This window comes from Oncorhynchus kisutch, linkage group LG5 (assembly GCF_002021735.2).
Source record: "Oncorhynchus kisutch isolate 150728-3 linkage group LG5, Okis_V2, whole genome shotgun sequence".
Lineage (NCBI taxonomy): Eukaryota > Metazoa > Chordata > Actinopteri > Salmoniformes > Salmonidae > Oncorhynchus > Oncorhynchus kisutch.
The window spans coordinates 78,492,317-78,505,659 of NC_034178.2; the positions used below are offsets into that span (position 1 = coordinate 78,492,317).

At 46.6% G+C, this 13,343-nt stretch overlaps 1 protein-coding gene across 1 annotated transcript in view; it reads right to left on the reverse strand.

Annotated features, from left to right (window-relative positions):
• Window positions 1-13,343, reverse strand: part of LOC116374131 (uncharacterized protein KIAA1257-like) — a 46,636-nt gene that overhangs the window by 23,270 nt on the left and 10,023 nt on the right. The window contains exon 2 of the mRNA XM_031823932.1: window positions 4,729-4,946. Within this exon, the coding sequence (XP_031679792.1) occupies window positions 4,729-4,946 (218 nt within the window). The remainder of the gene's footprint in view (window positions 1-4,728; window positions 4,947-13,343) is intronic.

The following is a 13,343-nucleotide window of genomic DNA, read 5'->3' on the forward strand; positions in this document are numbered from 1 at the left end:
CTGTATGTAGCCTTGCTACTCTATGGCCTCGCTACTGTATATAGCCTTGCTACTCTATGGCCTCGCTACTGTATATAGCCTTGCTACTCTATGGCCTCGCTACTGTATATAGCCTTCCTACTCTATGGCCTCGCTACTGTATACTTAGCCTTCCTACTCTATGGCCTCGCTACTACTGTATAGCCTTGCTACTCTATGGCCTCGCTACTGTATATAGCCTTCCTACTCTATAGCCTTGCCTCTATACTGTATATAGCCTTGCTACTCTATGGCCTCGCTACTGTATATAGCCTTGCTACTCTATGGCCTCGCTACTGTATATAGCCTTGCTACTCTATGGCCTCGCTACTGTATATAGCCTTGCTACTCTATGGCCTCGCTACTGTATATAGCCTTCCTACTCTATGGCCTCGCTACTGTATATAGCCTTGCTACTCTCTATGGCCTTGCGCTACTGTATATAGCCTTCCTACTCTATGGCCTCGCTACTGTATAGAGCCTTGCTACTCTATGGCCTCGCTACTGTATATAGCCTTGCTACTCTATGGCCTCGCTACTGTATATAGCCTTGCTACTCTATGGCCTCGCTACTGTATATAGCCTTCCTACTCTATGGCCTCGCTACTGTATATAGCCTTCCTACTCTATGGCCTCGCTACTGTATATAGCCTTGCTACTCTATGGCCTCGCTACTGTATATAGCCTTGCTACTCTATGGCCTCGCTACTGTATATAGCCTTGCTACTCTATGGCCTCGCTACTGTATATAGCCTTGCTACTCTATGGCCTCGCTACTGTATATAGCCTTCCTACTCTATGGCCTCGCTACTGTATATAGCCTTGCTACGTCTATGGCCTCGCTACCTGTAATAGAGCCTGGCTACGCTATGGCCTCGCTACTGTACATAGGACTTCCTACGCTATAGGCCCCGCTACCTGATAGATAGCCGTGCTAACCTCGATGGGCCTCGCTACGTATGATGCCTTCCACTCTATAGGCCTCGCTACTGTATATAGCCTTGCTCTACCTATGGCCTCGCGACTGTAGTATAGCCTTGCCTAACTCTATGGCCTCGCTACTGTATAGAGCCTTGCTACTCTAGGGCCGCCGCTACTGTATATAGCCTTGCTACTCTATGGCCTCGCTACTGTATAGAGCCTTGCTACTCTATGCCTCGCTACTGTATATAGCCTTGCTACTCTATGCCTCGCTACTGTATATAGCCTTCCTACTCTATAGCCCCTCTACTGTATATAGCCTTGCTACTCTATGGCCTCGCTACTGTATATAGCCTTGCTACTCTATGGCCTCGCTACTGTATATAGCCTTCCTACTCTATGGCCTCGCTACTGTATATAGCCTTGCTACTCTATGGGCCTCGCTACTGTATATAGCCTTCCTACTCTATGGCCTCGCTACTGTATATAGCCTTGCTACTCTATGGCCTCGCTACTGTATATAGCCTTGCTACTCTATGGCCTCGCTACTGTACATAGCCTTCCTACTCTATGGCCTCGCTACTGTATATAGCCTTGCTACTCTATGGCCTCGCTACTGTATATAGCCTTCCTACTCTATGGCCTCGCTACTGTATATAGCCTTCCTACTCTATGGGCCTCGCTACTGTATATAGCCTTGCTACTCTATGGCCTCGCTACTGTATATAGCCTTGCTACTCTATGGCCTCGCTACTGTATATAGCCTTCCTACTCTATGGCCTCGCTACTGTATATAGCCTTGCTACTCTATGGCCTCGCTACTGTATATAGCCTTCCTACTCTATGGCCTCGCTACTGTATATAGCCTTCCTACTCTATAGCCCCTCTACTGTATATAGCCTTGCTACTCTATGGCCTCGCTACTGTATATAGCCTTGCTACTCTATGGCCTCGCTACTGTATATAGCCTTCCTACTCTATAGCCCCTCTACTGTATATAGCCTTGCTACTCTATGGCCTCGCTACTGTATATAGCCTTCCTACTCTATGGCCTCGCTACTGTATATAGCCTTGCTACTCTATGCCTCGCTACTGTATATAGCCTTCCTACTCTATGGCCTCTCTACTGTTATAGCCTTGCTACTCTATGGCCTCGCTACTGTATATAGCCTTCCTACTCTATAGCCCCTCTACGTATATAGCCTTCCTACTCTATAGCCCCTCTACTGTATTAGCCTTGCTACTCTATGGCCTCGCTACTGTATATAGCCTTCCTACTCTATGGCCTCGCTACTGTATATAGCCTTGCTACTCGATGGCCTCGCTACTGTATATAGCCTTCCTACTCTATGGGCCTCTCTACTGTATATAGCCTTGCTACTCTATGGCCTCGCTACTGTATATAGCCTTCCTACTCTATAGCCCCTCTACTGTATATAGCCTCGCTACTGTATATAGCCCCTCTACTGTATATAGCCCCTCTACTGTATATAGCCTTCCTACTCTATAGCCCCTCTACTGTATATAGCCTCGCTACTGTATATAGCCCCTCTACTGTATATAGCCCCTCTACTGTATATAGCCTTCCTACTCTATAGCCCCTCTACTGTATATAGCCTCGCTACTGTATATAGCCCCTCTACTGTATATAGCCCTCTACTGTATATAGCCTTCCTACTCTATGGCCTCGATCTGTATATAGCCTATGCGACGCTATGGCCTCGCTACTGTATAGCCCTTGCTACTCTATGGCCTCGCTTACTGTATATAGCCTTGCTACTCTATGGCCTCGCTACTGTATATAGCCTTCCTACTCTATAGCCCCTCTACTGTATATAGCCTTGCTACTCTATGGCCTCGCTACTGTATATAGCCTTGCTACTCTATGGCCTCGCTACTGTATATAGCCTTGCTACTCTATGGCCTCGCTACTGTATATAGCCTTGCTACTCTATGGCCTCGCTACTGTATAGAGCCTTCCTACTCTATAGCCCCTCTACTGTATATAGCCTTGCTACTCTATGGCCTCGCTACTGTATATAGCCTTGCTACTCTATGGCCTCGCTACTGTATATAGCCTTGCTACTCTATGGCCTCGCTACTGTATATAGCCTTGCTACTCTATGGCCTCGCTACTGTATATAGCCTTCCTACTCTATAGTCCCTCTACTGTATATAGCCTTCCTACTCTATGGCCTCGCTACTGTATATAGCCTTGCTACTCTATGGCCTCGCTACTGTATAGAGCCTTGCTACTCTATGGCCTCGCTACTGTATATAGCCTTCCTACTCTATGGCCTCGCTACTGTATATAGCCTTGCTACTCTATGGCCTCGCTACTGTATAGAGCCTTGCTACTCTATAGCCCCTCTACTGTATATAGCCTTCCTACTCTATGGCCTCGCTACTGTATATAGCCTTCCTACTCTATGGCCTCGCTACTGTATATAGCCTTGCTACTCTATGGCCTCGCTACTGTATATAGCCTTGCTACTCTATGGCCTCGCTACTGTATATAGCCTTGCTACTCTATGGCCTCGCTACTGTATATAGCCTTGCTACTCTATGGCCTCGCTACTGTATATAGCCTTGCTACTCTATGGCCTCGCTACTGTATATAGCCTTGCTACTCTATGGCCTCGCTACTGTATATAGCCTTGCTACTCTATGGCCTCGCTACTGTATATAGCCTTGCTACTCTATGGCCTCGCTACTGTATAGAGCCTTGCTACTCTATGGCCTCGCTACTGTATATAGCCTTCCTACTCTATAGCCCCTCTACTGTATAGAGCCTTGCTACTCTATAGCCCCTCTACTGTATATAGCCTTCCTACTCTATAGCCCCTCTACTGTATATAGCCTTCCTACTCTATGGCCCCTCTACTGTATATAGCCTTGCTACTCTATGGCCCCTCTACTGTATATAGCCTTCCTACTCTATAGCCCCTCTACTGTATATAGCCTTCCTACTCTATAGCCCCTCTACTGTATATAGCCTTCCTACTCTATAGCCCCTCTACTGTATATAGCCTTCCTACTCTATAGCCCCTCTACTGTATATAGCCTTCCTACTCTAAAGCCCCTCTACTGTATAGAGCCTTCCTACTCTATAGCCCCTCTACTGTATATAGCCTTCCTACTCTATAGCCCCTCTACTGTATAGAGCCTTCCTACTCTATAGCCCCTCTACTGTATATAGCCTTCCTACTCTATAGCCCCTCTACTGTATATAGCCTTGCTACTCTATAGCCCCTCTACTGTATATAGCCTTCCTACTCTATGGCCCCTCTACTGTATAGAGCCTTCCTACTCTATAGCCCCTCTACTGTATAGAGCCTTGCTACTCTTATTTTCAAATGTCTTTTTACTGTTTTATTACTTTACTTACCTACACACACACACACACACACACACACACACACACACACACACACACACACACACACACACACAACTTTTTTCGCACCATTGGTTAGAGCCTGTAAGCATTTCACTGTATTCGGCGTGCGTGACAAATAAACTTTGATTTGATAGACAGGTATTAACCATTAACTGTCAATCTAAACCAACTCAGCTCAGCTGGCATGGCTTCCTCTGTTACACTAGTACAAAATCTATGCATGTAAAACACACACACACACACACACACACACACACACACACACACACACACACACACACACACACACACACACACATACTGAACTACTCAAGTGCATAGCAAATAATAGTGCAGTTCATAATAAAGACTTGTCTCAGTTCAGCAGGCTAACACACTGATGGCATTACCTTGGTCTCATTCTCCATGTAGATCTTAGCAGCAAGGCCGAACATCACCAGATCTACTTTAACAGGGTCCTGGTCACCAGGCAGCATGTTGTACTCTATACGGTAGTATGTCTGGGCCTTAGGGGCCTCCACCACTCCACCAGACAGAACACGTTTGGGCTTCTTCTTGGCCTTCTCCACTAAGACCATAGCCTCACCTACAGGACAGGCTTCTTCACCTATAGTAAAACAGGGAATATAATTCTGGCTGTGATATAAATGTATCTCACCTAGGGGACAAAAGGGGACAGAATTACATTACAACACACCAATATAAATTTTTATGGGATAGAGGACAGAGGGGTGATGTATCTCTATGGGATAGAGGACAGAGAGGTGATGTATCTGTATGGGATAGAGGACAGAGAGATGATGTATCTCTATGGGATAGAGGACAGAGAGATGATGTATCTGTATGGGATAGAGGACAGATAGAGGACAGAGGGGTGATGTATCTGTATGGGATAGAGGACAGAAAGGGGACAGAGAGGTGATGTATCTGTATGGGATAGAGGACAGAGAGGACAGAGGGGTGATGTATCTCTATGGGATAGAGGACAGAGGGGTGATGTATCTCTATGGGATAGAGGACAGAGAGGTGATGTATCTCTATGGGATAGAGGACAGAGGGGTGATGTATCTGTATGGGATAGAGGACAGAGGGGTGATGTATCTCTATGGGATAGAGGACAGAGGGGTGATGTATCTTTATGGGATAGAGGACAGAGAGGTGATGTATCTGTATGGGATAGAGGACAGAGGGGTGATGTATCTCTATGGGATAGAGGACAGAGAGGTGATGTATCTGTATGGGATAGAGGACAGAGGGGTGATGTATCTGTATGGGATAGAGGACAGAGGGGTGATGTATCTCTATGGGATAGAGGACAGAGGGGTGATGTATCTCTATGGGATAGAGGACAGAGAGGTGATGTATCTGTATGGGATAGAGGACAGATAGATGATGTATCTGTATGGGATAGAGGACAGAGAGATGATGTATCTGTATGGGATAGAGGACAGATAGAGGACAGAGGGGTGATGTATCTCTATGGGATAGAGGACAGAGGGGTGATGTATCTCTATGGGATAGAGGACAGATAGATGATGTATCTCTATGGGATAGAGGACAGAGGGGTGATGTATCTCTATGGGATAGAGGACAGATAGATGATGTATCTGTATGGGATAGAGGACAGAGAGATGATGTATCTCTATGGGATAGAGGACAGATAGAGGACAGAGGGGTGATGTATCTGTATGGGATAGAGGACAGAGGGGTGATGTATCTGTATGGGATAGAGGACAGATAGAGGACAGAGGGGTGATGTATCTCTATGGGATAGAGGACAGATAGAGGACAGAGGGGTGATGTATCTCTATGGGATAGAGGACAGAGGGGTGATGTATCTGTATGGGATAGAGGACAGAGAGATGATGTATCTGTATGGGAGAGGAGAGATAGAGGACAGAGGGGTGATGTATCTGTATGGGATAGAGGACAGAAAGGGGACAGAGAGATGATGTATCTGTATGGGATAGAGGACAGATAGAGGACAGAGGGGTGATGTATCTGTATGGGATAGAGGACAGAAAGGGGACAGAGAGATGATGTATCTGTATGGGATAGAGGACAGATAGAGGACAGAGGGGTGATGTATCTCTATGGGATAGAGGACAGAGGGGTGATGTATCTCTATGGGATAGAGGACAGATAGATGATGTATCTCTATGGGATAGAGGACAGAGGGGTGATGTATCTCTATGGGATAGAGGACAGATAGATGATGTATCTGTATGGGATAGAGGACAGAGAGATGATGTATCTCTATGGGATAGAGGACAGATAGAGGACAGAGGGGTGATGTATCTCTATGGGATAGAGGACAGAGGGGTGATGTATCTGTATGGGATAGAGGACAGATAGAGGACAGAGGGGTGATGTATCTCTATGGGATAGAGGACAGATAGAGGACAGAGGGGTGATGTATCTCTATGGGATAGAGGACAGAGGGGTGATGTATCTGTATGGGATAGAGGACAGAGAGATGATGTATCTGTATGGGAGAGGAGAGATAGAGGACAGAGGGGGTGATGTATCTGTATGGGATAGAGGACAGAAAGGGGACAGAGAGATGATGTATCTGTATGGGATAGAGGACAGATAGAGGACAGAGGGGTGATGTATCTGTATGGGATAGAGGACAGAAAGGGGACAGAGAGATGATGTATCTGTATGGGATAGAGGACAGATAGAGGACAGAGGGGTGATGTATCTCTATGGGATAGAGGACAGAGGGGTGATGTATCTGTATGGGATAGAGGACAGAAAGGGGACAGAGGGGTGATGTATCTGTATGGGATAGAGGACAGAGGGGTGATGTATCTCTATGGGATAGAGGACAGATAGAGGACAGAAAGGGGACAGAGAGATTATGTATCTGTATGGGATAGAGGACAGATAGAGGACAGAGGGGTGATGTATCTGTATGGGATAGAGGACAGAGGGGTGATGTATCTGTATGGGATAGAGGACAGAGGGGTGATGTATCTCTATGGGATAGAGGACAGAAAGGGGACAGAGGGGTGATGTATCTCTATGGGATAGAGGACAGAAAGGGGACAGAGGGGTGATGTATCTCTATGGGATAGAGGACAGATAGAGGACAGAGGGGTGATGTATCTCTATGGGATAGAGGACAGAGGGGTGATGTATCTCTATGGGATAGAGGACAGAGGGGTGATGTATCTCTATGGGATAGAGGATAGATAGAGGACAGAGGGGTGATGTATCTCTATGGGATAGAGGACAGATAGAGGACAGAGGGGTGATGTATCTCTATGGGATAGAGGACAGAGGGGTGATGTATCTCTATGGGATAGAGGACAGAGAGATGATGTATCTGTATGGGATAGAGGACAGAGAGATGATGTATCTGTATGGGATAGAGGACAGATAGAGGACAGAGGGGTGATGTATCTCTATGGAATAGAGGACAGATAGAGGACAGAGGGGTGATGTATCTCTATGGGATAGAGGACAGAGGGGTGATGTGTCAATATGGGATAGAGGACAGAGGGGTGATGTATCTCTATGGGATAGAGGACAGATAGAGGACAGAGAGGTGATGTATCTCTATGGTATAGAGGGCAGAGGGGTCATGTATCTATATGGGATAGAGGACAGAGAGGTGATGTATCTCTATGGGATAGAGGACAGATAGAGGACATAGAGGGGTGATGTATCTCTATGGGATAGAGGACAGATAGAGGACAGATAGAGGACAGAGGGGTGATGTATCTCTATGGATAGAGGACAGAGGGGTGATGTATCTCTATGGGATAGAGGACAGATAGAGGACAGATAGAGGACAGAGAGGTGATGTATCTCTATGGGATAGAGGACAGATAGAGGACAGATAGAGGACAGAGGGGTGATGTATCTCTATGGGATAGAGGACAGAGGGGTGATGTATCTCTATGGGATAGAGGACAGATAGATGATGTATCTCTATGGGATAGAGGACAGAGGGGTGATGTATCTCTATGGGATAGAGGACAGAGAGATGATGTATCTCTATGGGATAGAGGACAGATAGAGGACAGAGGGGTGATGTATCTCTATGGGATAGAGGACAGAGGGGTGATGTATCTGTATGGGATAGAGGACAGAGAGATGATGTATCTCTATGGGATAGAGGACAGATAGAGGACAGAGGGGTGATGTATCTCTATGGGATAGAGGACAGAGGGGTGATGTATCTGTATGGGATAGAGGACAGAAAGGGGACAGAGGGGTGATGTATCTGTATGGGATAGAGGACAGAGGGGTGATGTATCTCTATGGGATAGAGGACAGATAGAGGACAGAAAGGGGACAGAGAGATTATGTATCTGTATGGGATAGAGGACAGATAGAGGACAGAGGGGTGATGTATCTGTATGGGATAGAGGACAGAGGGGTGATGTATCTGTATGGGATAGAGGACAGAGGGGTGATGTATCTCTATGGGATAGAGGACAGAAAGGGGACAGAGGGGTGATGTATCTCTATGGGATAGAGGACAGAAAGGGGACAGAGGGGTGATGTATCTCTATGGGATAGAGGACAGATAGAGGACAGAGGGGTGATGTATCTCTATGGGATAGAGGACAGAGGGGGTGATGTATCTCTATGGGATAGAGGACAGAGGGGTGATGTATCTCTATGGGATAGAGGATAGATAGAGGACAGAGGGGTGATGTATCTCTATGGGATAGAGGACAGATAGAGGACAGAGGGGTGATGTATCTCTATGGGATAGAGGACAGAGGGGTGATGTATCTCTATGGGATAGAGGACAGAGAGATGATGTATCTGTATGGGATAGAGGACAGAGAGATGATGTATCTGTATGGGATAGAGGACAGATAGAGGACAGAGGGGTGATGTATCTCTATGGAATAGAGGACAGATAGAGGACAGAGGGGTGATGTATCTGTATGGGATAGAGGACAGAGGGGTGATGTATCTCTATGGGATAGAGGACAGAGGGGTGATGTGTCAATATGGGATAGAGGACAGAGGGGTGATGTATCTCTATGGGATAGAGGACAGATAGAGGACAGAGAGGTGATGTATCTCTATGGTATAGAGGGCAGAGGGGTCATGTATCTATATGGGATAGAGGACAGAGAGGTGATGTATCTCTATGGGATAGAGGACAGATAGAGGACATAGAGGGGTGATGTATCTCTATGGGATAGAGGACAGATAGAGGACAGATAGAGGACAGAGGGGTGATGTATCTCTATGGGATAGAGGACAGAGGGGTGATGTATCTCTATGGGATAGAGGACAGATAGAGGACAGATAGAGGACAGAGAGGTGATGTATCTCTATGGGATAGAGGACAGATAGAGGACAGATAGAAGACAGAGGGGTGATGTATCTCTATGGGATAGAGGACAGAGGGGTGATGTATCTCTATGGGATAGAGGACAGATAGATGATGTATCTCTATGGGATAGAGGACAGAGGGGTGATGTATCTCTATGGGATAGAGGACAGAGAGATGATGTATCTCTATGGGATAGAGGACAGATAGAGGACAGAGGGGTGATGTATCTCTATGGGATAGAGGACAGAGGGGTGATGTATCTGTATGGGATAGAGGACAGAGAGATGATGTATCTCTATGGGATAGAGGACAGATAGAGGACAGAGGGGTGATGTATCTCTATGGGATAGAGGACAGAGGGGTGATGTATCTGTATGGGATAGAGGACAGAAAGGGGACAGAGGGGTGATGTATCTGTATGGGATAGAGGACAGAGGGGTGATGTATCTCTATGGGATAGAGGACAGATAGAGGACAGAAAGGGGACAGAGAGATGATGTATCTGTATGGGATAGAGGACAGATAGAGAACAGAGGGGTGATGTATCTCTATGGGATAGAGGACAGATAGAGGACAGAGGGGTGATGTATCTCTATGGGATAGAGGACAGAGGGGGTGATGTATCTCTATGGGATAGAGGACAGAGAGATGATGTATCTGTATGGGATAGAGGACAGAGAGATGATGTATCTGTATGGGATAGAGGACAGATAGAGGACAGAGGGGTGATGTATCTCTATGGAATAGAGGACAGATAGAGGACAGAGGGGTGATGTATCTGTATGGGATAGAGGACAGAGGGGTGATGTATCTCTATGGGATAGAGGACAGAGGGGTGATGTGTCAATATGGGATAGGGGACAGAGGGGTGATGTATCTCTATGGGATAGAGGACAGATAGAGGACAGAGAGGTGATGTATCTCTATGGTATAGAGGGCAGAGGGGTCATGTATCTATATGGGATAGAGGACAGAGAGGTGATGTATCTCTATGGGATAGAGGACAGATAGAGGACAGAGGGGTGATGTATCTCTATGGGATAGAGGACAGAGGGGTGATGTATCTCTATGGGATAGAGGACAGATAGATGATGTATCTCTATGGGATAGAGGACAGAGGGGTGATGTATCTCTATGGGATAGAGGACAGAGAGATGATGTATCTCTATGGGATAGAGGACAGATAGAGGACAGAGGGGTGATGTATCTCTATGGGATAGAGGACAGAAAGGGGACAGAGAGATGATGTATCTGTATGGGATAGAGGACAGAGAGATGATGTATCTCTATGGGATAGAGGACAGAGGGGTGATGTATCTGTATGGGATAGAGGACAGAAAGGGGACAGAGGGGTGATGTATCTGTATGGGATAGAGGACAGAGGGGTGATGTATCTCTATGGGATAGAGGACAGATAGAGGACAGAAAGGGGACAGAGAGATGATGTATCTGTATGGGATAGAGGACAGATAGAGGACAGAGGGGTGATGTATCTGTATGGGATAGAGGACAGAGGGGTGATGTATCTGTATGGGATAGAGGACAGAGGGGTGATGTATCTCTATGGGATAGAGGACAGATAGAGGACAGAGGGGTGATGTATCTGTATGGGATAGAGGACAGAAAGGGGACAGAGAGATGATGTATCTGTATGGGATAGAGGACAGAGAGATGATGTATCTCTATGGGATAGAGGACAGATAGAGGACAGAGGGGTGATGTATCTCTATGGGATAGAGGACAGAGGGGTGATGTATCTGTATGGGATAGAGGACAGAAAGGGGACAGAGGGGTGATGTATCTGTATGGGATAGAGGACAGAGGGGTGATGTATCTCTATGGGATAGAGGACAGATAGAGGACAGAAAGGGGACAGAGAGATGATGTATCTGTATGGGATAGAGGACAGATAGAGGACAGAGGGGTGATGTATCTGTATGGGATAGAGGACAGAGGGGTGATGTATCTGTATGGGATAGAGGACAGAGGGGTGATGTATCTCTATGGGATAGAGGACAGATAGAGGACAGAGGGGTGATGTATCTCTATGGGATAGAGGACAGATAGAGGACAGAGGGGTGATGTATCTCTATGGGATAGAGGACAGAGGGGTGATGTATCTGTATGGGATAGAGGACAGAGAGATGATGTATCTGTATGGGAGAGGAGAGATAGAGGACAGAGGGGTGATGTATCTGTATGGGATAGAGGACAGAAAGGGGACAGAGAGATGATGTATCTGTATGGGATAGAGGACAGATAGAGGACAGAGGGGTGATGTATCTGTATGGGATAGAGGACAGAAAGGGGACAGAGAGATGATGTATCTGTATGGGATAGAGGACAGATAGAGGACAGAGGGGTGATGTATCTCTATGGGATAGAGGACAGAGGGGTGATGTATCTCTATGGGATAGAGGACAGATAGATGATGTATCTCTATGGGATAGAGGACAGAGGGGTGATGTATCTCTATGGGATAGAGGACAGATAGATGATGTATCTGTATGGGATAGAGGACAGAGAGATGATGTATCTCTATGGGATAGAGGACAGATAGAGGACAGAGGGGTGATGTATCTCTATGGGATAGAGGACAGAGGGGTGATGTATCTGTATGGGATAGAGGACAGATAGAGGACAGAGGGGTGATGTATCTCTATGGGATAGAGGACAGATAGAGGACAGAGGGGTGATGTATCTCTATGGGATAGAGGACAGAGGGGTGATGTATCTGTATGGGATAGAGGACAGAGAGATGATGTATCTGTATGGGAGAGGAGAGATAGAGGACAGAGGGGTGATGTATCTGTATGGGATAGAGGACAGAAAGGGGACAGAGAGATGATGTATCTGTATGGGATAGAGGACAGATAGAGGACAGAGGGGTGATGTATCTGTATGGGATAGAGGACAGAAAGGGGACAGAGAGATGATGTATCTGTATGGGATAGAGGACAGATAGAGGACAGAGGGGTGATGTATCTCTATGGGATAGAGGACAGAGGGGTGATGTATCTCTATGGGATAGAGGACAGATAGAGGACAGAAAGGGGACAGAGAGATGATGTATCTGTATGGGATAGAGGACAGATAGAGGACAGAGGGGTGATGTATCTGTATGGGATAGAGGACAGAGGGGTGATGTATCTGTATGGGATAGAGGACAGAGGGGTGATGTATCTCTATGGGATAGAGGACAGAAAGGGGACAGAGGGGTGATGTATCTCTATGGGATAGAGGACAGAAAGGGGACAGAGGGGTGATGTATCTCTATGGGATAGAGGACAGATAGAGGACAGAGGGGTGATGTATCTCTATGGGATAGAGGACAGAGGGGTGATGTATCTCTATGGGATAGAGGACAGAGGGGTGATGTATCTCTATGGGATAGAGGATAGATAGAGGACAGAGGGGTGATGTATCTCTATGGGATAGAGGACAGATAGAGGACAGAGGGGTGATGTATCTCTATGGGATAGAGGACAGAGGGGTGATGTATCTCTATGGGATAGAGGACAGAGAGATGATGTATCTGTATGGGATAGAGGACAGAGAGATGATGTATCTGTATGGGATAGAGGACAGATAGAGGACAGAGGGGTGATGTATCTCTATGGAATAGAGGACAGATAGAGGACAGAGGGGTGATGTATCTGTATGGGATAGAGGACAGAGGGGGTGATGTATCTCTAT